The sequence below is a fragment of the Chelonoidis abingdonii genome, chromosome 3 (assembly GCF_003597395.2).
Source record: "Chelonoidis abingdonii isolate Lonesome George chromosome 3, CheloAbing_2.0, whole genome shotgun sequence".
In the NCBI taxonomy this organism is placed as follows: domain Eukaryota; kingdom Metazoa; phylum Chordata; order Testudines; family Testudinidae; genus Chelonoidis; species Chelonoidis abingdonii.
The window spans coordinates 89,556,871-89,583,400 of NC_133771.1; the positions used below are offsets into that span (position 1 = coordinate 89,556,871).

General features: G+C 47.4%; 1 protein-coding gene across 1 annotated transcript in view; it reads right to left on the reverse strand.

The window, feature by feature from the left end:
• The window catches only part of LAMA4 (laminin subunit alpha 4), a 162,350-nt gene that overhangs the window by 56,035 nt on the left and 79,785 nt on the right, over positions 1-26,530 (reverse strand). The window contains exons 10-12 of the mRNA XM_075063889.1: positions 11,629-11,796; positions 10,130-10,323; positions 407-523 (exon numbers count right to left, since the gene is read on the reverse strand). Coding sequence (XP_074919990.1) covers positions 407-523; positions 10,130-10,323; positions 11,629-11,796 — 479 coding nt within the window. The remainder of the gene's footprint in view (positions 1-406; positions 524-10,129; positions 10,324-11,628; positions 11,797-26,530) is intronic.

Sequence of the window (26,530 nt, forward strand, 5' to 3'; positions counted from 1 at the left end):
GCTACTCCTCTCATCTGGGAGGAGTTCCGAAATCGATTTAAGGAGCCGTTTAACTCGATATTAATGACGACGTCGTGTGAACGGGTACAGCGTTAAATCGGTATATCGGCCATTAAACCGATTTAAAGTAGCAGTGTAGACCTGGCCTAAGAAATGCATGACAAAAGGCTTAACTAAAATCTATCCCTAATAAGGTGCTCTTAAAATAACATCAATTTTCTACAGCAGTAAGATTTAATTACAAATATTTTGACTGTGGCAGAAATGAATAGGTTTTATTGGAATATTTGTCAGTACTTCAGCAATGCTATATAGAAAGTGTTCTCAAAATTTGATATTTTGAATATGTGACTTGTTAAAAAAAAAAGGCATGGCATTTAAACAGGTCATACAGTCAGGCACCTACCTTTATCACATCATTTAATTCTGTGCTGAATAGTTGTGGCTCAACTAAAGTATCTATGGCACTTAGCAGAATACTGTTCACATCATCAGTTTGCTCCTTCACCTTCTCTTGTTGCTTCTGCAGAAAAAAATAAATCCATATTCAGAAATGTTTTGTGCATTGGTAAAATGCAGTGTTAATGTTCTCTGGTATGTTGTTAATATGAACACTACAGTTGTATTGGTAAAATAAACAAACAGATATCATTAATTAAATGGGAAAAAAGCTAAGACCAAGTTTTGCTCACACTTCTCAAGTTGCATATTATAATATTACATTTTCAGTCTGGCTTATCCTCATGGAGGACTGGGCCTTTATTTACAAAAATAAATTTCATTGTACATTGCAGTTTGAGCAATTATTGGAATGAACCACCCTTACTACACCACCAGAACAGTGCTCTTGCAGTACAAAGACAAATTAAATATGGACTTTTCACAGTGGCATGTAGAATAGTTTAGACTGGAAGATATTTTACTATGTAGAAATTAGAGATCTGTTTTTCATAACAATAATAAAACTAACGTGAATTTTCTCTTTGGTGCAGCATCTGCCTTAGTGGAAAGTAATGAAACTCAAACAATGGATAAAAGCAGAGAACAATTATGACCACATCCAACATACTTCAGCCTTCACTTTATAAATATGAGATAAGCTGCAGATCTGCTTCTGCACAGTAATTATAAAACAAAAGGAAGAGAGGAACAAAGAAGACTCTGTACGTGAGAATCCTAAGCTTCTTATAGAGCAATTCACAAAAACGAATGCCTGATTTTATATTTAATTATTAAAAGAAAGCACTGAGTTCTTAGCTACATACTATTTAGCGATATTGAAAGTCAGAAAGGAAGAATAAAATAATGATCTGATTCACTGCGCTGTTCTCCTGGATGTTTGTTTAAAACAAGTACATGTATCTGGTGCTTCTTTTTCTTACATCTCCTCTCAGGTCCACCAGGTCCACCAGTTCCAAGAGCTAACACTCTTGGACTGGCCTTAGAAATCTCCTTTTTACCAAGAATCCTTCTCTTTCTGGGAATTCCTGCATCTTATCTTGCCCATTTTATTTAACATCAAATGCTGTGATTTAAAATCTGGTTCCTGTGACCATGTTGTTCCTCTCTTTGATCATCTGTGTTGTTGTTTTTATTTATCTTCCACATCAAGTTCAAGTTACCAATATTGCCAACCCCAAGAGTTCAAAAACCATGAGTTGGAATGGACCGGACACACAAATCTGTAGGGAACAGCTCCCTTGTGTGGCTCCTCCCAGCCAAATGCCTTCCGTGCCTCCCACTGCCCAGTGACTGGATAGCATAGTGGTTAAGAGTGCCGCCCTTTGCTATGGGAGACCGCCCTTTGATACGAGAGACTGGGGTTCAAATCCTGGTTGGTACCCAACTTTCCAGTAGGGGTCCTTGGGCAAAAGACCCCCTAACGCTTCACCTGCCTACCTCAAATGCCTAGCCTCAATGATGAGAGGACAGGACACTAGGAGAGATTCACGCGGCTCAGATGTTGCCTGGATTAACAAGGTTCTGTGGCCAGAATGTTGAGGAACCAGGATAAATCTTGATGGATAAGTGGGCTTACTGGAACAAACCCATTCAATGGATGATACAAGAGGAACCTGGAATTGATGGAATACTACTACAACAGTAGACCTAATGAGAAGGGGATATATGAAACGTAATGCAGGGGACTGTGAATGGACAAAAGACCTACATCCACACTTACTGAGAAACAGCTAGTTACCCCAACACTTCAACATAGTAAAGAGGAAGCTGCTCTCACAGCGGTTGAGAGATAGACCAACTCCACATTACATCCCAGACTCAAGAAGACCTGGAAAAACAAGTGGAGGTGCAGCCCACACCTGAAGCTGAAACTCACACTACCACCCCCTCCATTGCAGAACACAGCAGCTGATATGAGCATAAGATCATGGACAAAACTAGTTACAGTCAATCCTCGACACCGATTACCAAGGCTCAGTGGAGAAGTACCATCAGGATAGTATGTTAGAAGATGCCAATAGAACCCCATGACAATCCCTACTGACCACCATAACTCAAACCAATGAACTGGTATACGCTACAGCCTCTGTAATCCTGGAGATGCTGGGCTACACGATGAAGAACAACAGTATGTACCCACCCTGGAAAATGAGGTTGGAGGATAAGATCAAGGCGACTCGGAGAGAAGTTAGTCAGCTGTGAACTACGAAGGGTGTAGAGATTAAGGATAAGACTCAGCTACTGAAAAAATACAAGGGCCTAGACTCCATCTGAAGCCTAGAGACTGCTAAAAAAACAAAGCTCACAGCACTGGCTACCAGGCTAAGGAGATACACTAGAGAAGCAGAGGCCAAAAGTAAATGCCCTGTTCTCCAAAGAACCTTCCAAGGTGTGTACTCCCAACTGCAGTACAATAGCAGCAGAAACTGAACAGTACTGGAAGAACATATGGGAGAAAGAGAAGGGACTCATAACACCAGTGGCAAAGTGGCTGCAGGACTGAGCACAGCAATCTCCCAGAAACAGAAACCATCACCATCACAGTAGAAGACATCCAGCAGCGGGTCAAGAACATGAAAGAGCTGGACCAGACATGACTCCACACCTACTGGCTAAAGAAACTAACAGCAGTAAATGAATGCCTAGCAGCACAGAATGAACCAGCTGCTAGCAGCAGGCTCCCACCCAAACTGGCTAACACAAGGAAGGACAGTGCTGATCATTGAAAGACCCTGCAAGGGAACAGAACCGGCCAATAACCTGCCTCCCTACAACCTGGAAAGTCCTATCAGGCATCATAGCTGCCAAGCTACAGGACCATTGTGGGCCAGTACATGAGCACAGCTCAGAAGGGCATTGGGAACAACACCAGTTGCTCATGAGATAGAGCAGTTCGCTCAAGGTCTAGACAGACCAATCTGAGCACAGCCGGATATTGACTACAGGAAAGCCTACGACTCAATGCCGCACATATGGCTCTGTGAATGTCTGGCGCATACAAAGTCAACAGGACACTAAGGACCTTCCTCAAGAACTTCAATGGGACTATGAAAGACCACACTAGAAGTCAACTCAAGGCAGCTGCACAAGTGGCCATCAAGTGCGGCATATACCAAGGTGATGCATTGTCCCCTGTAAGGAGGCGCCCTGGCCCGTCGCACCTGAGGGAACGAGCCAGAATAAGCACCCCCTGGGCGGAGCCACTACTGCCTGTTCCCGCCCCCTGGAAGTCAAGGGGCGGGACAGGAAGTATAAGAACCAGGGCTCAGAGCTCAGTTCAGTGCTGGCTGCCGAGGAGGACGGCCGTGGAGGCCCGAGCTCCCGCTCGGCCCAGCCTCACCTCAGGCCCACTATCCAGAGGAGCGCTGGCCGGAGCTGCCCCGGCCCACTATCCAGAGGAGTGTTGGCCGGACCTGCCCTGCACCAGGTACCCGAGGACCTCAGCGGCCAACGACCCTGTGCCGGCTATCCGGAGGAGCCACCGGACCCTACTGCCTCCCCGGTCTCTGAGGAACCCATGGTCTGAGACCCGCTGACAGACGCCGAGGAAGGACAGGTATCGGAGAAGGGGCGATTGGAAGTAGCCCAGGGGCGGCTCACCACAGTCAGGCCGCAGAGGGGCCCCGAGCCTATGGTGGTGTGTATCGGCCACGATCCCCACCGATCACCCAGTCAGTGTGTTTTGGAGCGGATCCCCACTGACTGCCTCAGCGGCGACAGCCGCTACTAGGGCCCGGGCCGGAACGCAGAGGAGTGGGTGGGCTGCGTTCCCGCTGCCACCCGTAACCGGGTGGCAGTATCCCCCTTCACCCAGAGCTACAGTTGCTTGTTGCTCTGCCCTGCTCCAAAGGGCCAGAAGCCCTAGACTGTTTGCTGCCCCGCCCTGCCTGAGGGCTTGGGCTATAGACTCTGGTTGCTCAGCCCCTGAGCTGAGCCTGACTGTTTGCTGCCCCGCCCCGCCTGAGGGCTTGGCTATAGACTCTGTTGCTCAGCCCCTGAGCTGAGCATGACTGTTTGCTGCCCCGCCCCGCCTGAGGGCTTGGGCTATAGACTCTGTTGCTCAGCCCCTGAGCTGAGCCTGACTGTTTGCTGCCCCGCCCTGCCTGAGGGCTTAGGCTATAGACTCTGTTGCTCAGCCCCTGAGCTGAGCCTGACTGTTTGCTGCCTGCCCTGTCTAAGGCCAGGGCCTATAGACTGCTTTTGCTCAGGCCCGAGTCTGGGAGTGGAGCCTGAGCCATCTGGCCGCCTGGAAGGAGGCACCCTGGCTCTCCGTCCGCACCTGAGGGGACAGGCCCCGAAAGCACCGGCTTACATCCCCGCTGCTGTTCTGCATAGGCTTAAACCCCCTCAGCCAGATAATCACAAGGACTGGATACGGGTACAGGTCAGGAGTGAACTACCAATCAGCCACCTCCTCTACATGGATGACATCAAGCTGTATGCTAAGAATGAACGAGACATCGACTCGCTAATCCACCTGACGCGGATCTACAGTGAGGATATCGGGATGTCATTCGGACTGAAGAAGTGTGGCCGGATGGTAGTGGAAGAGAGGAAGGTAGTCAAGACTGATGGGGTGGAACTTACCAGCGGGCCACATAGCAGACATACAGAGCAGCTACAAGTACCTTGGCGTCCCACAGTCACATGGAAACCACGATAAGGAGGCAAGGAAGACAGCAACATCCAAGTATCACCAAAGGATAAGACAGGTCCTGAAGAGCCAGCTCAGTGGAAAGAACAAGATCCACGCCATCAACAGATACGCCCTGCCGGTCATCAGATACCCTGCCGGATAGTGAGCTGGCCAAAGGAGGACATGAGGCTGCCGATGTGAAGACCCGAAGCTCCTCACAATGCACGGATGTTCCACCCCAAGTCCAACACCCAGAGACTGTAATATACCAGCCGGAAAGAGGCAGGCGGGGGCTTGGTGAGCGTCAAGCCACTGTCCTGGACGAAACCCGGAACATCCAGGAGTACATCAGTAAGATGGCCCCCAAAGATGAGCTGCTGAGAGAATGCCTGAGGCAGCAGCAGACATGGGAGGCCTCACAGACAGTGCCAACACATAGTGGCAGGATGTAAGATGCAGGCAGGAACAGCATACACTGAATGGCACAACCAAGTGGCTGGCGTTGTGTACAGGGAACATCTGCACAGCGTATGGGCTAGACCCTCCAAGACCAGATGGGAGATTCCACAGAAGGTTGTGGAGAATAGCAGGGCTAAGATTCTGTGGGACTTCCAGATCCAGACATGTGTTGGACTGTCTCTGAGGCCTCTCTGCACAGTCTGCACCTTGGGTCCTCTCTAGTGTGGTAGACCCCTGCTTCAATGGATCTGGTGCTCAGTGCCTGTTCCTGTGCTGCTATGATCAGTGCCTCAGTGCTGTCTTTTAGTCCAGCCCTTTCCAGCCACTGGTAGGATTTCCCAATGTCAGCCACCTCAGCTATCTGTCGATGGTACATCCCATGCAGGTTCTTGTCTTGCCATGGCACATTCTTCTGCTTGGTCTTCCTCCCATGTCTGCTGCTGCCTCAGCCATTCTCTCAGCAGCTCATCTTTGGGGGCCAACTTACTGATGTACTCCTGGATGTTCCGGGTTTTTGTCCAGGACAGTGGCTTTGACGCTCACCAAGCCCCGCCCGCCTTCTTTCCGGCTGGTATACAGTCTCTGGGTGGTTGGACTTGGGGTGGAAACATCCATGCATTGTGAGGAGCTTCCGGGTCTTCACATCGGCAGCTTCCAAGTCCTCCTTGGCCAGCTCACTATACCGGCAGGGTATCTGATGACCGGCAGGGCGTATCTGTTGATGGCGTGGATCTTGTTCTTCCACTGAGCTGGCTCTTCAGGACCTGTCTTATCCTTTGGTGATACTTGGATGTTGCTGTCTTCCTTGCCTCCTCATCGTGGTTTCCATGTGACTGTGGGACGCCAAGGTACTTGTAGCTGGTCTGTATGTCTGCTATGTGGCCCGCTGGTAGTTCCACCCCATCAGTCTTGACTACCTTCCTCTCTTCACTACCATCCGGCCACACTTCTTCAGTCCGAATGACATCCCGATATCCTCACTGTAGATCTGCGTCAGGTGGATTAGCGAGTCGATGTCTCGTTCATTCTTAGCATACAGCTTGATGTCATCCATGTAGAGAGGTGGCTGATGGTAGTTCCACTCCTGAACCTGCAACCCAGTCCTTGTGATTATCTGGCTGAGGAGGGGGTTTAGCCTATGCAGAACAGCAGCGGGGACAGTGCATCACCATGTATATGCCACACTTGATGGTCACTTGTGCAAGCTTGCCTTGAGTTGACTTCCAGTGTTTGTCTTCCATTAGTCCCATTGAGTTCTTGAGGAAGGTCCTTAGTGTCCTGTTGACTTGTTATAGCGCCAGACATTCACAGATCCATGGTGTGCGGCATTGAGTCATAGGCTTTCTGTAGTCAACCCAGGCTGTGCTCAGATTGGTCTGTCTAGACCTTTGAGTCTTGGGCGACTGCTCTATCTATGAGCAACTGGTGTTTTGAGCCTCTGGTGTTGTTCCCAATGCCCTTCTGAGCTGTGCTCATGTACTGGCCCATATGTCCTGTAGCTTGGCAGCTATGATGCCTGATACGACTTTCCAGGTTGTGGGGAGGCAGGTTATTGGTCGGTAGTTGGACGGTTCTGTTCCCTTGCAGGGTCTTTCATGATCAGCACTGTCCTTTCTTGTGTTAGCCAGTTTGGGTGGAGCCTGCTGCTAGCAGCTGGTTCATCTGTGCTGCTAGGCGTTCATTTACTGCTGTTAGTTTCTTTAGCCAGTAGGTGTGGATCATGTCTGGTCCAGCTCTTCATGTTCTTGACCCGGCTGGATGTCTCTACTGTGATGGTGACTGGTTTCTGTTCTGGGAGATTGCTGTGCTCTGTTCTCAGGTCCTGCAGCCACTTTGCACTGGGTTATGAGTCTTCTCTTTCTCCATATGTTCTTCCAGTACTGTTCAGTTTCTGCTGCTATTGTACTGCAGTTGGGAGTACACCTTGGAGTTCTTTGGAGACACAGGGCATTTACTTTTTTGGCCTCTGCTTCTCAGTGTATCTCCTTAGCCTGGTAGCCAGTGCTGTGAGCCTTTGTTTAGCAGTCTCTAGGCTTCAGATGGAGTCAGGCCCTTGTATTTTTTTCAGTAGCCGACTCTTATCCTTAATCTCTACACCCTTCCGTAGTTCCACCAGCTGACTAACTTCTCTCCGAGTCGCCTTGATCTTATCCTCCAACCTCATTTTCCAGGGTGGGTACATACTGTATTCTTCATCGTGTAGCCAGCATCTCCAGGATTACAGAGGGCTGTAGCGTATACCAGTTCATTGGTTTGAGTTATGTGGTAGTAGGGATTGTCATGAGGGCTCTATTGGCATTTCTAAAAATACTATCTGATGGTACTTCTCCACTGAGCCTTGGTAATCGGTGTCGAGGATTGACTGTAACTAGTTTGTCCATGATCTTATGCCTCATATCAGCTGCTGTGTTCTGCAATGGAGGAGGGTAGTGAAGTTTCAGCTTCAGGTGTGGGCTGCACATCCACTTGTTCTTCCAGGTCTTCTTGAGTCTGGGATGTAATGTGGAGTTGGTCTATCTCTCAAGCTGTGAGAGCAGCTTCCTCTTACTATGTTGAAGTGTTGGGTAACTAGCTGTTTCTCAGTAAGTGTGGATGTAGGTCTTTTGTCCATCATAGTCCCCTCATACATCCCCTCTCATTAGGTCTACGTTGTAGTAGTATCTCATCACATTCCAGGTTCTCTTGTCTCGTACATGAATGGTTTGTTCAGTAGCCTACTTATCATCAGATTGTCCTTGTTCCTCAAATCTGGCACAGACCTTGTTAATCTCGGGCGATGTCTGAGCCAGTATGACTCTCCTAGTTTGTGGATTCTCATATTTTGAGGTGGGCAGGTGAAGCGTTAGGGGGTCTTTTGCCCAAGGACCCCTATTGGAAAGTTGGGTTACCAACCGGGATTTGAACCCCACTCTCTCGTATCAAAGGGCGGTCTCCCGTATCAAAGGGCAGCACTCCTAACCACTACGCTATCCAGTCAACACGTGCAACTAGCTTAAAAATCATGAGGTTTTAAAAAAAACAACAATCCCCACAACAAATCATGTTTTTTAGTTGCTATCTGGTTTTTGAACTCCTCTGTCCATCCCTGATTCGTGTGACAATTAAAGAATGAAAATTCAACCTTAAAACATACAAACTGGACACACAAATCTGTAGGCAACAGCTCCCTTGTGTGGCTGCTTCCTGCCAAATGCCTTCCCTGCCTCCCACTGCCCAGAGCCCTTGCTATTCCCTGGCTCTCCACTGACAGCTGTCTCCTGTCTTTAGCCTGCAGGAGAGGGGGCTTTTCTTGGACTTTTACTTCCAGTTTCCCCCTTCTTGGTGTGTGTATGTGAAGAATGGGTGTTTGAGGCAGCTGCTGCCACCAAGACTGGAGGGGGCCAGCAGTCCTGGGCCTGCTCTGTGATGCTGTTGGGCACAGGGCCACCTTGCTACTGCAGACAGCAGCACATGTGCCTCTAGTGGGAAAACTCTGAAACTACAGACAGCTTTTGCAAATTCCTGAGCTTCCTGTGTTTTATCGCGAGGTTGTGAGAGTTACCCAAAAATGGGCCAAAGCCATCACGCTTGTGATAAAATCATGAATGCTGGCGACACCAAGGCTCTCATCCTGACTCTCAAGGCACCATTCCTGAATACTTCATTTGCATCCTACTTCAACACTGTACTTTGCACCTCTTCGATACATGCTCCAAACAGCCTCAATCTCTTTATTCAAATCCCTCTTTAAATAATTTACTATGTATAGAATGTATTTAAAATAATTAAACCATGACTACTTGAAATGTGGATCTTCATCTGAATGTGTTTGTGTGTGTGTGTGTGTGAACACACCACTGCCTTCTGCTGAATGGAACAAAAACTGCTTCATTTTCTTATAGGACCTATGCTTATAATACTTAAAGGAAATTCTCCTTTAGTTATAGTGAGGGGGCCTTGTTCTTCTGAAACAGGAAGATCTGAGTTGTATCCTGATTACTCCCATTAAATTAAGAGTAGTCACGTTGTGCAGAGAAGGCTGAGCCGTGAAATCCTTGCCATGGGTTTATTAATATGTATCTCAGATATGTTTGAGCTGTCAAACCTGTGTCTTGGTTAGCTCCCTGGGGCAGAGACTATGTCTTCATCTTCTGTTGCTCTGGATAGCAGCTAACTTTTATTAGCACTTATGTAGCTTACATCTAGACTAAGAGTGCCAAATCCATGCGGCAGAATGCACCATTACATTTTTCACTGTGGTCCATGGGCCTGGGATATGAAGTTAGGGTCATGTGAGAAAACAGAAGCATGGAAAGGTAGAGAACTTACCTAAGGTGACACACTTTATCAACTGCAGAGCTGGGAACAGAATCCAGGAGTCCTGACTCCCATTTCTGTGTGTTAGCCATTAGACAGTAATCCCTCTGATGATGATAACATCAAACCACAATACAGAAACCCACACAGAGGAAAGTTTCTACACTGTCATTTCTGTAGCTACACATTTTTAGAATCCAACATTTAAAATGTCCTTGGCAGTGAAAATGTGTTGCTCATAGACACACTTACAATATACGTGCTGATGCACAGTACCTCATTCTCTTGGAGTTTGGCAGTATTTTCCTGATTTGTATCCTCCGTTTGCCTGACATAGTCACGAGCCTGGTCCAGAGCCTCTTGTAAGTCTGACAGCTTCATGTTATAGTCATTGAGCTGGTCCAATACGATGGGAAGCAGAGATCTGGTGTCATTATACCTCAGCTGCCACTCCTCAACCTGCCTTAGTACTGAGAGAAGAGTCAGAGGTTATCGATTAATCTTTCTGAATTCTTTTGTTCTCTCCCTTCACAGCATGAGTTACCAGTCTAGCTACATGTGACTTTCCAAAAAGATCAAGATCAGCGTATGCTCTTTCTGATGGAGTTTACATATACCAGCATCAGACCAACTTTATGACCTGAGTGGCTGTCCTGAATCAGGGAGTCAGTAAAAACACTTTGCTCGCAGGGAACTTGGATATTGACCTACGACACTTAGCTAGACTTTATTTCTAACTATTCTTCTGAATGGAAAAAAAAAAACTTTTGTCTCATTTTAACTTCCTCATAAAAATTTCAAATTGCAATGAATTATTATAGAAATGGGCAGGATTATTTTTTGTGTGTTTACAGTCTCAGCTAACTAGTCCATACTTTTATTCTTTGGATGAAAGAGTACTTATTGTCTTACCCTTCAAGGTACAATATTCCCAAAATTACCTAGGCCAGGTTGGAAATAATAGTGAACTAACTGTGGCTCTGATTCACTACATTGTGACTCAAGTTTTATGCTGGTGAACCCCACGGAAATCAGTGCTGTTACCCTGGCCTAAGTTTGGAGGCACACAGGATGTGTCTACACTGTAGCTGGAGGTATAATTTCCAGATGTATTTACATTGGATTTGATCAAACTAGTGTACAAAAAATAGCAGTGTAGCACTGGAGACATGGGTGGTGGCACGGGTTAGCCACTCTAGCACACATCTATATTCTTGGATGGGATTGTACTCGGCCCATGCACCTACCCACATCATGGTGGCTATTTTTAGCATGCTTGCATGACCAAAGCTACAGGTGTACATCTACCTGTGCTGGAAATTATACCTCCAGCTGTAGTCTAGATATATTCATAGTGGTGAATAAGGTCTTGTAAGTCTACATAGTCCTCATTCTGACAGATAATGGCTTACTCTAACCTTTCCCATTTTTTCATGTTTTTCCTTTTGCAATCAGCAGTCTTGGGAAAGAGGCATGGTGGCATGGCACAGTCACCTTTAATCCCTTGTTCAAGCAGTGTTTACTTAATCTATGCAAACTCTAGATGAAGACCTTTAATGGTTTCACAGATTTCATATGCTTGCCATAATTGCATGTGTTTTCTTAAGCCATGAGTAGTCAGCTGGCCAGCCACTACAGTCAGCATCTATGAGCAGATTCTTCACATAGGTTCAACATCACTGGTTACCATAGTCTGATTACTACTGGAACATTGTTGCTATACTGTGCCTTTCCACCAGAATAAACACACAAATAGATAGAGACCTAAAACTCACACTCTTGTGCAGCATCAGCCTCATCATCCGCAAGCAGTCTCTGATTGGTGAAAGGCTTGCGATGCTGGATTTCCCTCAGCATCTCCTCTGCCAAGTTCAGCTTCTGAATGATATCTTCGGTGCTTAGCTCATGCTGGATTCCATAGTATTTTATCTTGCTGCTAATTTCTGAGGACAAAGAAACAGAATGTCACTCCAACATAGTTACAGTGAAGTGAACTTTTTTGGAACACTTTCATCCCTAGGGCCCTGGTTTGAATCCAGTTCAGGTTGATGGTAGGTGAAATGGGTATGACACAGAGTAAAGCTGACACTGATGGTTTTGTCCACTAACTTCAGAAACAATATCTGATGAGTTAGCCCTGGTCTATACTACGAGTTTAGGTTGAATTTAGCAGGGTTAAATTGATTTAACCCTGCACCCATCCACACAGCAAAGCCAGTTTTTTTGACTTAAAGGGCTCTGTACTCCTCCCTGACGAGAGGATTAGCGCTGAAATCGACCTTGCAGGGTTGAATTTGGGGTAGTGTGGTTGCAATTTGAAGGCATTGGCCTCCAGGAGCTATCCCACAGTGCTCCATTGTGACTGCTCTGGACAGTGCTCTCAACTCAGATGCACTGGCCAGGTAGATAGGAAAAGGCCCACAAACTTTTGAATCTCATTTCCTATTTGGCCAGTGTGGCAATCTGCAGGTGAGTGCAGTTCTCATCAGCAGAGGTGACCATGATGGAGTCCCAGAATTGCAAAAGAGCTCCAGCATGGACCGAACGGGAGGTACGGGATCTGATTGCTGTAGGGGGAGATGAATCCGTGCTATCAGAACTCTGTTCCAAAAGATGAAATGCCTAAACATTTGAAAAAAATCTGCAAGGGCATGCAGGACAGAGGCTATGACAGGGACCCGCAGCAGTGCCGAGGGAGGGTCGACTGATGACATGGCTTACAAGGAATTAAAATCAACAAAGAGGGTGGGTTTGCATCAAGGAGAAAAACACAACTGTCACACAGAATGGCCCCCTCAAGGATTGAACTCAAAACCTTGGGTTTAGCAGGCCAATGCTCAAACCCCTGAGCTATCCCTTCCCCCACTAGCCCAGGGAGGACTGGATCTCCATTAAACTTTTCAAGGTGCTCCTGGCAGACCTCACTGAAACAATTGTCGGCCATTGAATTCATGGAGGGAGGGAGGCGAGAGCAAATGAATACAAATCAAATCTGGTCTCTTTCATGTTTTGATCCACTCTATCTCTCTTATATATCTTAGGCTGGCAGCAGATGGTGCAGTACGACTGCTAACCATTGTCATCTCCTGGCTGCTCGCCAGAAGACGGTGCAGTATGACTGCAGGCAGAACTGAATCTCCAGAAGACGAAACTTAAAAAGAGAATGACCTGGAGTCACTCCCATTTATATCCAGGCACCCCTGACAGACCTCACCGAGGTCTGCCAGGAGCATATATGTCTGCCCAGGTGCCCCTGACCAACCTCACCGACGTCGGCTAAAAGAGCACCCAGGAGACGACGATGGCTACCAATTGTAATGCACCATATGCTGCCAAAAGGTTATGAGCTGCTACTGTGTAACAATGCAGTACCATGTCTGCCAGCACCCAGGAGATGTACAGTGATGGTGAGCTGGGCGGGCACCATGCTTGCTGTGGTATGGTGTCTGCATGGGTAACCCAGGAAAAAAAGGCGAGAAATGATTGTTTGTTGTTGCTTTCACGGGGGGCTGACGACATGTACCCAGAACCACCCGCGACAATGTTTTTGACCCATCAGGCATTGGGATCTCAACCCAGAATTCCAATGGGTGGTGGAGACTGCAGGTACTGTGCGATAGCTACCCACAGTGCAACGCTCCAGAAGTCGATGCTAGCCTCAGTACTGTGGATGCACTCGGACGAGTTAATGGTCTTAATGGTCTTAAGTGAGGACACACACAATCGACTATAAAATCAATTTCTAAAAAACGACTTCTATAAATTGGACCTAATTTCATAGTGTAGACATACTCTTAGTCTATTTACAATATGTTTCACTGTATGTTTATCAGATTGTCACAAATGTTTCCTAGTGCCTACATATTAACACACATTTGCTTTTCTTTCCTGCTAAACTATTTTTAGCAATCCACAAACTTCTACCATAACTCCCCTTAATATGTCAGAACCATTTGGGTGTACATAGCACAAATGATTCTGAGCAATCGACCAGAATGTTCACACGTGTCAGTTCAGCCCTTGCCAAGCCCCTGAAATAAGTACATACCAAGCACAGCACCAGGGCATCCTATCTCTGTCAGAGAGGGGGAATAACAAATGGTTCATGGAGGCAGACAAAAAAGGAAGCCATATAAGAGAAGAGGATAAAAATACAAGAGAGAAAGGAGAGAAAGAAAAGGACAGATGGGAGAGGCAGCAAAAAGAGAAAAAAGAGAAATGGAAAAAGAGACAGAAGGAAAAGGATGAAAGGTGACAGGTATTAGGTTTCCACGACACATGGAGAGACATGACAAGATAGGCAGGGTAGGAAGGAATGCAGGGATTATGGGCATGTCAATTCTTTGGGCCCACATTAAGCCTTGAGTCCTCTAGAGTGAAGCCCAGTAGCTGTTCAACAGTGCGCACCAGTACTACATAATAGGGCAATAACCGAAAAAGATTAAAGCTCACTACCCAAAGTAACTACCAAAGTAATTATCAGAGGGGTATCTGTGTTAGTCTGGATCTGTAAAAGCAGCAAAGAATCCTGTGGCACCTTATAGACTAACAGACGTTTTGGAGCATGAGCTTTCGTGGGTGAATACCCTTCTCAGATGATGTGTGCGGAATTTCCAGGAGTAGGTCTATATATGCAAGCAAGCTAGAGTAATGAGGTTAGTTCAATCAGGAGGATGAAGCCCTCTTCTGGCTGTTGGTGTGAAAACCAAGGGAGGAGAAACTGTTCTGTAGTTGGCAAGCTGTTCACAGTCTTTGTTTACCTGAGTGATGGTTTCAAATTGCAGATAACTGAAGCGTCAGCAGTTTCTTCTTTGAAGTCTGGTTTCCTGAAGTTTTTTTGCTGCAGGATGGCCACCTTAGAGTCTGCTATAGTGTGGCCAGGGAGGTTGAGATGTTCTACAGTTTGTTGATACTGCCATTCCTAATATCTGATTTGTGTCCATTTACCTTTTCCGTAGAGACTGTCCAGTTTGCCGATGTATATAGCAGAGGAGCATTGCTGGCACGTGATGGCTTTTATTCCATTGGTGGACGTGAGGTGTAGAACCGGTGATGGTGGCTGATCTGTTAGGTCCTTGATGGTGTCGCTGGTGTAATATTGGCAGAGCTGGCATGAGGTTTGTTGCTGGATTGGTTCCTGAGCTAGTTGCTATGGTGTGGTGTGCATGTTACTGGTGAGAATATGTTTCGTGGTGCGGTTTTTCTGTGGGCGAGAATTGGCTGCCCAGCCTTAAAGGGGGGGGGGGGTTTTTTTTTTTTTTTTTTTTTTTTTTTTTTTTTAGTTTTTTTTGTTTTTTTTTTTTTTCTTTGTGATTCATGTCAGATGGTTGTTAAATCCCTGTGATGCGTTGGGGTTTTGCTGGGTTATTGCATGGCACGCTTTGGAGTCCTGTTGTTTCTTCTCTCTCCGTTTTCTTTAGTCGGATGTTTGGTAACATCTTGGTTTTTGTGTTTTTTTTTTTTGGTTTCCTTATTTTTCTCTGTGTGGTATGTGTAGTTTGAATGCTGTGAGTATTTGTAGTTTTGTTTCTCGTGTCTGGGGTGAGGCAGATGCGTCTGTACTTCAGTCTTGGGTAGAATTGTCGTGTAGATTGGCCGGGATGGATTGACTGCGTAGGCATGCGTTGTGGCGAGTTTTCGTATAGGTTTGTTGTGGTGACATCATTATTTGCCTCGTTGGTTGTGTTAGATGTGGATTCGTGTTAATTGGTCGGTTGGTTTGATGGTTGGGGTGGATCTGCGTTGATATATGGTTGATTCTCCAGTAGTTCCTTTCCTGGTCCAGATTTATAGATCGTATCAATGCACGCAGGTTATGAGAGGGTTAGTGTGGTGGAAGGAGCGAGAGGTTTGTTCAGGATGGCCTATAATATTTTGGCTTATGTAGAGGCCATATGGTCCCAAGCCGATGCCATATCTTGGAGTTGGATATATTGTCTATGCAATTTAAGTATGGTGTGTTTTGAGTACAAGCCGAATTCAGTTTAGCTCGTGCTGTTCCTATCAGGTACTGTTTCTTACCGCTTGCTGATGCTTTCTATGTGTGGGTTTTGTGTGTGTGTAGAATCTCTAATTCATTGTTGGCTAGGATGTGTTTTTCTGAAGTGTCACCATGCATTGTAGTTTCTCAGGATATCAGTTTGTGTTACGAAATAGCTGGGAGTGTAGGGTGGCAATAGGGTTGGTAGAGGTCCCATATCCAGACATACTCATGAGGTCCAGGTGCCCGAGTGATGATGGGCTCCGGATTTCGGGGGGGGTTGATTTCCGGGTTTGTGGTCCTTGGGTAGTTAGATAGATAACCTTGGTGGCGTGTTCTGAAGGTTGTGTTTATTTGCGGTTGTTTCGCTAGTCGGGAGTGTCCTCCTGAGTAGTTGTTGCAGTTTCTTTAGTGTAATTCTCAGTGGATCTGAGGGAGTGGCGTGTTAGCATTTGGTACTGGGATGTTGCAGCTTCCTTTGTAGTCAGTATCTGTTCATGATCACAGACCTATTTCCTTTATGCCTTCTTTGTGATGGGCTTATGTCAGGTGGTTTTTTGGGATGTGTGGGGAATTTGCTTCTTGCCAGCTTTTATGGAAGGGAACTGATTTTGTGTGTTCCACAATTTTTCTGCCTGTGCACGTTCGGCGGAGGAAGATCAATGTGTATCCAGTACTGTCATTTTCGACCCTCAGGAGGCGAGTCCATGTGGAGTTCTTTTCTTGTGTGTTTGGTGGGAAGCGCGGTACCTGTGTATGCAGTTTGCGCTGTTTTCAGTGTTGTCCGGGAAAGTATTCTTTGAGTCAAGAAGATGGCGAAGTTGATGGCATTTAGTTGCCCAGTAACTTATCATGTTTGGTGTGGTGGACAGGGCGCAAGAGTAGTCCCGAGATAGCGAGGACCAGACTTTTCTTCTGTCTGGGGCGTGTTGGATAGATTGACTAATTATTGCTTGGTGTGAGTTGGGAGGTACCACAGTTTTGGCCCCATGTGGCAGGTAGGCGTTTAGACTGCTTTACAGTCTTTTTTTTCCTTTGTAGAGATGTGTAAGTGTGAGTTATGTAGATTCTCCTGTCTTTTTTGGTCGTTTTATGGAGTTTTGGTTTTTAGGCGATGAGTGAGTTCCACGGTTGATGAGCTTTTTTTTTGTTTCCTGTTTGCTGGTTATTAGGATTGCTGATCGTGTGTTCCTCGTTTCTTGATAGAGTGTGCTAATTCTCACTATTCTGGTTGATGTAGTATGTGATAGCAGTGGATTTTTTACTTTATTGTCCCATTTGGTTGATTCCAGTCCGTTGTTTTGGAAAGGAAGATGATATCTGTCTGTATTTGTGCAAGATTCTTCATGAGGTTGATGGATTTCCACTCCATACGGCTAAATGCAGTGCCTTGCATGGTGTCAAGTATCATAGGGATAGCCGTGTTAGTCTGGAGCTCATGCTCCAAAATGTCTGTTAGTCTATAAGGTGCCACAGGATTGTTTGCTGCTTACCCAAGTAATTGAAATAGTAGTTGGCAAACCCATGTAGTTGGTGTTTGGCTAGGACAATGAAGTTGTACTTAACACCACTTCTTTTCAAAAGGTTCCATGGAACTTCTAATATCCACAACTGGTCAGGATCTCAGTTTTAGGTTTCATGTGAAGAAGGGCACTTCCTACTTTATAATACCCCTTAAAATTTCAGGCACCCATTCAGTACTGGTAAGGAGGGAAGAGTGTCCTCTATTGCATCATCTAAACCACTTCCTATAGCACATAAATTTTGCATAAATGTCCCCCACCCAAGTATTGATCTATACCAACCCTGACTGGAAAGGGGATGTTCAAAAGTCAGGTTAAATCAGTATTTACATATTGGTATCACATGCACTTTTCCTTTTTGGTCTGTCAATGCTTGAGTAATGTAAATGTGCTGTAAGATAGAGCTTGGGCCTTTATGGCACAGGGAACAGGGAAGCTTTCAAGTATATTTCATTTGTTTTTTATTGCTTCTTGTAGATACAAAAGGAGGAGCTGCAGTTGGTTTAATCTCAGTTTTATGTGTCCATGTGATAGGAAAGTGCCATCAATATTCTGGAATAGAGATAATAATCTCTGACTGGAGTATCTTTCTTCAGTGCAGGTGTGTTTGGGAAGATGCTCGCTATTGTCACTTATCAGAGGGGTAGCAGTGTTAGTCTGGATCTGTAAAAGCAGCAAAGGGTCCTGTGGCACCTTACAGACTAACAGACACCACACAATAGCAGATTTTAAGGTGGCCACCCTGCAGCAAAAAAACTTCAGGACCAGACTTCAAAGAAAAACTGCTGAGCTTCAGTTCATCTGCAAATTTGACACCATCAGCTCAGGATTAAACAAAGACTGTGAATGGCTTGCCAACTACAAAACCAGTTTCTCCTCCCTTGGTTTTCACACCTCAACTGCTAGCAAGGTACTCAATCCTCGCCTGATTAAATAACCTCATTATCTCTCTAAGCTGCTTCTTGCCTTGCATATATATACCTGCCCCTGGAAATTTCCACTACATGCATCCGACAAAGTGGGTATTCACCCACGAAAGGTCATGCTCCAAAACACCTGTTAGTCTACAAGGTGCCACAGGACTCTTTGTTGTCACTTGTCCTTATTACTGACAATAAAAACTCTTGAAAATGCAAACAGTCTCTTAGTGCCTAAATCAAAAAGTTATTTCTTCATCTGGGAAGGTATAAATTGGCCTATTTGCTAGTTGTAAAGTGTGTATATTTTGGTATATATGTTGCTGGTGAGAATGCTGTTATTGCAATAGTAATAAACAAAGATAGATTTTAGAAGTGTTATCTGCATCTCTAGACAGTCAGTTCACAGATGAGTTGGACTCCAAGACAGTAGGTGACAGCTTGTCACAACATTTTAATTTGAAGAGTCCCCTTGTTGCACTCTGCTAGTTTTGGGAGACCTTAAGCTTGTTCTATTCTTTGTCTGATGTGAAACGGTATCACAGTAACAGTTTATGACACTTTGCAGTAGACAGTCAGTATACAAAACTGTACTTTCATTCACTAAAGGCAATGTTTTCTTTGGAAGAAAGGAGAAAGAGACAAAATCTAAGTTCCTTTGCAGAAATGCAATATCTGTATCCAAACTAAATTGAAAACTCCACAGCCTGATGACAACTGGCTTGGAGTGGAAACCTCTGTCTGTCCCCTTGACAGAGATGTCTGCATTAAATCACTCATATGACAGGAATCTTAACAAAACTAAATTTATTCAAAAATGAGAGAAAATGGAGTTAAACTAAAAGAAACTTTGTTTATTAGAATCGAGATTTACATTTCTCATCAGCTAAACTAGATGAGGCATTCTCCACTTAATTACAGAGAAGAAAAAGAAAAGCAAAGAGCTGAAAGTAATTCTCTGTCTCTGACCACTCTGGTCTGCTTGCCAGCATTGTGCTGATGTCTAGAGATGAGTCTTTCCCCCTTACCCAACCTCTTTATCAAGCCCACTTGGAGCCAGGGTGCATAACCTCTGTTTTCCAAAACACTTTTCTCCAGCTATGTACACACATAAAAGGATTTGGACTCTCCCCTTTCTCTAAGAGATAGACCATGAAGACACAGAGATCCTTTACACCTGTCTTTCAAAGGCTTAAACACTTAGCACAGATGCCACTTTTCACATGCGACCTTGACTGGTTCGATCTAGTTTCAGTTACCCCTCTAGTTCAAGTCCTCCAAGCAATTATTTCTTTTGCAGCGGTGGATTACCCTTTTGTGGGGGCCCTGGGCCAGAGTAAGTGGGGTGTGTCATAAGTAGATAGGTAAGGGTTAATTTTCTTTTACCTGTAAAGGGTGAACAAAGGGAACCAAACACCTGACCAGAGGACCAATCAGAGAACTGGATTTTTTTAAAAGTCAGGGGCGGGAATTGTGTACTCTGGGTCTTTTGTTTCTCCCGGCTATGGAGGAAACAGCTTTCCTGCTAACTCCTAACCCTATTGTCTCTCTAACATTCTCCTACAACGAGTGTGAGTTACAACAGCAACAAGGCAAATAGGCTATGATATCCTTTGTGTTGTGTATTTTACATGTGTGTTTTACTGTGCTGGACTGGTTTAATGTGACTACTTGTTAAATCAGACGGTTTATTCATATTTCTTATAAGCACGAGCTGTATCTGAGTTCATCTAATGCGTACTTATTGTTTGTTTCTTTCTTTTTATTATAAAGTTTTCTTTAAAACCTGGGTTGAGGTGTTGTTTTTCGCTCTGATGGCTCGAAGGGGAGTAGAAAATCGTCTATTTATTTAGTCTTACTAGTATTGAAGGCATGCCCTCAGGGGGTGGCTGAATTCTCCCTTTTGTTTGTGGCTCTTCAAGGGAGAAGTGACTATGCATCCGTGTCCAGGCTCTGCCCGAGGAAGCGGTGAAGGAGGGCAGATAACGAGGACGACCAATAGGTCGGGAGGAAACTTGTTTCACCGTTTAGATAGGGAGACCCCATGGGGTGTGTGTTTTCTTGGGTCTCCTTCACCAGGTGAACAGGTGGGGCTGAAAGCCCAGCAGAGGCGGAGGTTCCCCCACAGGTATGTTTCTGGGAACGTAGCGCTCGGAAAGCTTTGAAGTGAAGAGCCTAATTATCTCCTCAATCAAGCTGGGTGGCTCAAGCGCGCGAAGTAGATTCCACGCCTCGGCTGGCTAATAAGCTGTGGGGAGTTCACCCCAGTATTAAAACACTTCTCAGATGTGATTGAAACCTCGTCTAAGTAGCCAGATCGTGATGACCGACCGGTTTCTACCAACAGGTTGGCCTCGCCCTCCCCACCCCTTTCGTTGCGTCTGCAGTCCCCTTCGCCGCCCGTCTCAACGCATCTCTACCAAGGGAAGATGGAGCCAGGCGTGGTGGGCTTCCCCTTTTTTCAATTTCCCAGGCAGGAGCGTGGATGGGTTGGGTGGTTCCAAGGTCGGGTGGCCCATTTTTCCATCCCCTGGTCTTGAGAAGGGCCCTCTGCAGGATGGTTGGTCTGTCCCCCAGTGAAATCACAACGTCTTTATGTCAGGCAGAATACACTTCTGGATGTTTTCTCTTGGAAAAACTCCAAGGGATACTCACCGATAATGCTAGCCATTGTTAGGCTCTCAGTACCATCAAACAAACAAATCGATGTACTGCAGAGAGATCAAAGATCCTATATACAGCATAAAGTCCAAGATCCCAAAATGTGAGCTGTCACCAGTCTACTCACTACCCCTTTCCAGGCCCTAACCCAGCGCCCGCATACCGCATTTTCCAGAGACCCCTACCTTCAGGGGCCCAAAAACCCATTTCCAGGGGCCCTTTACCCCTGCGGGCCACAAAACTCAATTCTTGGGGCCCATACACTCCAGGGCCAATCCCATTCTAGGGACCCCAAACCCCCTTTTCCAGCGGGGCTTCTTCCCCTGAGCCACAAAATCCATTTCCAGGGGACCAAACTACATTTTCCAGAGGCCCTAACCCCTGGGACTTCAAAAACCCAATTCCAGGGGCGCCCTCAACCGAGGCCTGCAAACTACCACATTTCCAGGGGCCGGCTAAACCTAGGGGAACCAAAAACCCCATTTTCAAGGGGCCCCTAACCACAAGGTGGGCCCCCCCAAAAAAAAACCCATTTCCAGGACCCACAAACCCAGGGCCCTACAAACCCCATTTTCAGGGCCACTAACCCAGGAGCCCCAACCCCCCCATTTCCGGGCCCCTAACCGCTACAGGCCACAAAAAACCCATTTCCAGGGGCCCCCTAACCCCGGAGGCTCAAAACCCGATCCAGGAGCTTCTTAAACCTTAGGGGCCCCAAAACCCCATTCCAAAAGGCCCCTAACGACCAGGGGTAACCCCGAAACCCCATTTCCAGTGGACCCTACCTTAGGGACCCCAACCCCATTTCAGGGGTATTAACCTCAGGGACCCCAAAACCCCATCTTCAGGCACCCTAAAACTCAGGGGGCGCCAACCCCCTATTTTCCAGGGGCCCCCTAAACCCCATGCGCGACCCAAAACCTCATTTCCAGGGACCACTTACCTAGGGACTCCAAAACCCATTTCCAGGGCAATAAAACCAGAGGCCCAAAACCTCATTTTCCAGGGGCCCCTACACCTAGCAGGCCCCAAAAACCCCATTTCAGGATCCCTAACAGAAGGGGCCCCAACCCCCCATTTCAGGGGACCCTTAAACCTAGCGGCGAAACCCCATTTCAGTGGCCCCTAAGCTCAGGGGCCCCAACCCCCATTCCAGGGGCCAATAAACTAAGGGACCCAAACCTTATTTCCAGGGGCCCCTACCCCAGGGGTCCAAAAACCCCATTCCAGGGGCCACTAAGTCCTTAGGGGCCCCAAACCCCATTTCCAGGGACCCCTACCTCAGGCGGCCCCAACCCACCATTTCCAGAGCCCCTAACCTCAGGGAGCCCCAAAACCGCATTTCCAGGGCCCCTAAACCAGGGGCCTCCAAACCCGATTTCCAGGGGCCCCTAAACCTCGGGGCCCAAAAACCCCATTTCCAGGGGCCCCTAACCCTAGGGGCCCCAAACCCTATTTTCAACGCCCCTAACACCAGGGCCCCAAAAATCCCATTTCCAAGGGCCCTAACACCTGTTTGTTCTGTGAGCTATTCCTTGTGCATTAACTTGCGTGGCCACAGGGTGTCCACTGTGGCTTGATGCAGGAAATGCCTCTGTGCATTACTCCGCGTGCCCAGAGGGTGTCCACTATTGCTCTTTGTGAGAATGCACTTGTGCATGTACCCCGCGTGTTACACACCAGTGTCGTTGTTGCGCCGTGACGAAAATTGCTCTGTGCATTACCCGCGTGGCCAGACGGTGTCACTGTTTGCTCTGTTGAGGGAAATTATCTGTGCAGTCCCACCTGGGCCACAATGGTGTCAGTGTTGCTCTTTCATGCTCATTCTTAATGCATTAACCTGCTATGACCACCATGGTGTTACTGTTGCTCTGTGAGGGAAAAGCTGTGTGGATTACACCCGCATGCTTCACAAGGCGTTACTGTTGCTCTCTGAGGAAAATCTCTGTGCGTTACCCACCTTGGCCACATGGTGTCACTGTTGCTTCTGTGGGGTATATTCTTACTGTATATTTACGCTGCGTGGTCAGATTGGTGTCCACTGTTTGTTCCAGGCCAGGAAATGCTCTGTGCATTACCGCGCTGCCCACAGGGTGTCACTGTTTGCTCTTTGAGTGGAATGCTCTGTGCATTTACCCCGCGTGCCAGACGGTGCCACTTGGTGCTCTGTGAGGAAATGCCATGGCTCATTACCCCGCGTGGCCACAGCGTGTCACTGTTGCCTCTGATAAGGCGTAATGCTTCTCTGCATTACCCCTTCTGGCCACATGGTGTGTCAGTGTTGGCTGCATGGAGGACATGCTCTGGTGCATTACTCCGTGGGCCACATGGTGCCCCTGGTGTCAGCGTTGCTCTGTGAGGAAATGCTCTGTGCATTATAGACGTGGCCCTTACGGTTCAAACGTTGGCTTTTTTGAGGGCCAATCCTTGTATTAATCTGCATGGCCACAGGTGTTCATTTTTTGCTCTGTGAGGGAATGCTTTGTGCATTACCATGCTGTGGGCACATGGTTCACTGTTACTCCATGGGGGAATCCCTTGTGCAGTACCGCAGCTTGCCACAGGGTGTCACTGTTGGTCTATGAGGAAATACTCTGTCATTATCCCACTGGACCACTCAGTGCTTACTGATTGCTTCTAGAGTGTTAATGCTCTGCTGCATTACTCCGCGTGGTTTAGGGGTTTAGTATTTGGTTTAGGGGTAGGGTTGGGGGTAGGTGGTAGGGTTAAGGTTATGGGTTAGTGCGTTAGGATTAGGGTGGGTTAGGGTTAGGGTTAGGAGTTAGAGTAGGGGTTGTTAGGGGTTCGGATTAGGGTATGGTTGCGGTTAGGTAGGATTAGCGGTCAGGTGTAGGGGTCAGGTTTGGATTAGGGGCAGGGGCCACGGCTGGTGGTTGGGTTTAAGGGTTAGGGGTGCGGTAGGTTAGGGTTAGGGTTTGGTTTTAGGGTTTTTACGGGGTTAGGGTTAGGGGTTAGAGATATGGGGTTAGGGTTAGTGGGCCGCGGGTTAGGAGTTAGGGTTAGGGTAGAGTTTAAGGTAGGGTTAGCGGTTAAGGTTAGGGTTAGTGGTCACGAGGGTTGGCCGGGGGCTCAAACCCTCCCTGTTGGAGGAGGGGCCACACTGGCCCTGTGCCTCCCGGGTACTGTTCCTTAGGATCTGCGGTTCCACCAGTCGGGGACGTTCGGTCCCTGTTGGAGCAGGCTGAACGGGCCACCAACACTAGTACAATAAAGCTCTGCCATTACTGGGGCAGGCGCAGTGAGCAATGCAATGTCAATTGGAGTCCAGCCCTTGGGGTAGGCGGGTTAGGGTTTAGGGTGAGGGTTAGGGTAGGTCTTTATGGCTTAGGGTTAGGGGTTAGGGTAGGCTTAGGGTGTTATGGGATTTTGGGTTAGGGATTAGGAGTTAGGTTTTAAAACGTTGGTTAGGGTTTAAGGGTTCGGGGTTAGGGTAAGGTTTAGGTTAGCGCGTATGGGGTTAGAGGTAAGGGTTAGGGAGTTAGGGTTAGGGTTGAGGTTGGGATTAGGATTAGTAGTCTCAGGGTTTAGGGTTAGGGTTGGGGTTAGGTGTCAGGCGTTAGGGGTTAGGAGTTGGGTCTAGGGTTAGCGGTTAGGAGCGATGGGGTAGGGTTAGGGTCAGGGTTAGGGTCGGGTTAGGTTCAGGGAGTAGGATTGAGGGGTAGCGTGGGGATTAGGGGTTTAGAGTTTTAGGCGTTTAGGGGTTTACAGGTTATGTTAGGGGTTTTCCGGGAGAGTTTAGGATTTGGAGTTGGGGTTAGGGGTTAGGGTTTTTGGGGTTAGGCGTGAGGTGAGGGTAGGGGTAGGGTTAGGGGGTCTGGGGTTTTTGGGGTCGAGGTAAGGGGTGGGGTTTAGGGTGAGTTTTTTGGCGTTTGGTTTAGGGGGTTAGAGTGAGGTTAGGGGTTTGGGTTTGGGGTGAGGGGTGCAGTGCTTGAGCGGTTAGGGTGTGCATTTTAGGTGAGGTGAGGGTTTGGGGGGGTGGAAGTTTAGGTTTGGGGGTTAAGTGAGGCGTGGGGTGGGGTGGGGTTAAGGATTATTGGGTTAGGATTTAGGGTTAGGAATTAGGCGGTTTTAGGTTTAGGATTTTTAGGGATTTCAGGTGAGGGAGAGGCTTAAGGGTCTGTGCATTACCTGCCAGGCCCACAGCGTGTCCTCTTGCTTGTGGGGAATATTCTTTGTCCATTACTTTCCGTGGCCACACGATGTCACTCTTGCCTTCTGTAGGGAAATGCTCTGTCCATTTACCCACGTTGTGGCCCACACGGTGTCACTGTTGCTCCGTGAGAGATTATGCTCTTGCTGCATTACCGCACTGGCCACCAGGGTGTCACTCTTTGCTCTTGTGGGGAAATGCTCTGAGCATTACCCCGGATGGCCACAAACGGTGCCACTGTTTGCTCTGTGGGGAATTTATTCTTTGTCCATTTAACTTCCGTGTCCACACGATGTCACTCATTGTCTGTGAGGAACTGCTTCTGTGCATTACTCGGTTGTGGCGAAACGTTGTCGTGTTGGCTCTGTGCGGAGAGAGGCTCTGTGGCATTACCCTTGCGGGCCCATGGTCTCACGGTTGCTCCCGAAGAATTGCTCTGTGCATTACCCTGTGTGGCCATATGGTGTCACTGTTGCTCTGTTGGGGATCTTCTTAGTGTATTAACCTGCCATGGCCACACCGGTTGTTACTGTTGCTCCATACAGGGAAATGCTCTGTTCATTTCCTGGCTTTGGCACAGCGGTGTCCACTGTTGCTCTATGAGGGCAATGCTCTGTGTATTATGTGTGTCCCGCTGGCCAAACAGTGATGTCACTGTTGCTCTGTGAGAGAAATTGCTCTGATTGCACCACCCTGCACTGGCCACACGGGTGTCACTGTGCTTCATGCGAGGGAAATGCTCTCTGCATTACCCTGTGTTTTCCACAGGGTGCCATTTGTTTTGCACGGCGGGGGATATTCTCTAGTGCATTACCCTGCGTGCCAACACCGTGTCACTGTTGCTCTGTTGGAAAATGATCTGTGGCATTTACCCTGCGTGGCCACACAGTGTCTGTGTTCTCTTTGGGGAATGCTCTGTGCATACCCTGACTGTGGGCACGTCCGGTGACACTGTTGTCCGTGAGAGAATGCTCTGCCTTATTTCTGCGTGACCACGTGAGGTGTCACTTGTTGCTTCTGTGGGGGAGATATTCCTGTGGCATTACACTGCGTGGCACAGGGTGACACTGTTCCTTTCAAGCCAGGAAGATTCTCTGTGCATTATCCCAAACGGCAATTTCCGGGGCCCCTAACCATAGGTGCCCCAAACCCCCATTTTCCAGCGGGCCTCAAACCCAAGTCCCCAGAACCTATCCAGGGTCCCCTATCCCCTGCCCGGGACCCACAATCCCCAGTATCCAGGAGCGGAGCTAAACCCTGGCCCCGAACTCCCATTTCCAGGCGCCCCTAATTCCTGGGGGCCCCAATAAACCCATTTCCTTGCGGGCCTAAAACCCACTTGGGGACCCCACCCACATATCCAGGAGCACAACACCAAGGGACACCCAAACCTATTTCCAGCGGTACCCCTAACCCCAGGGGCCC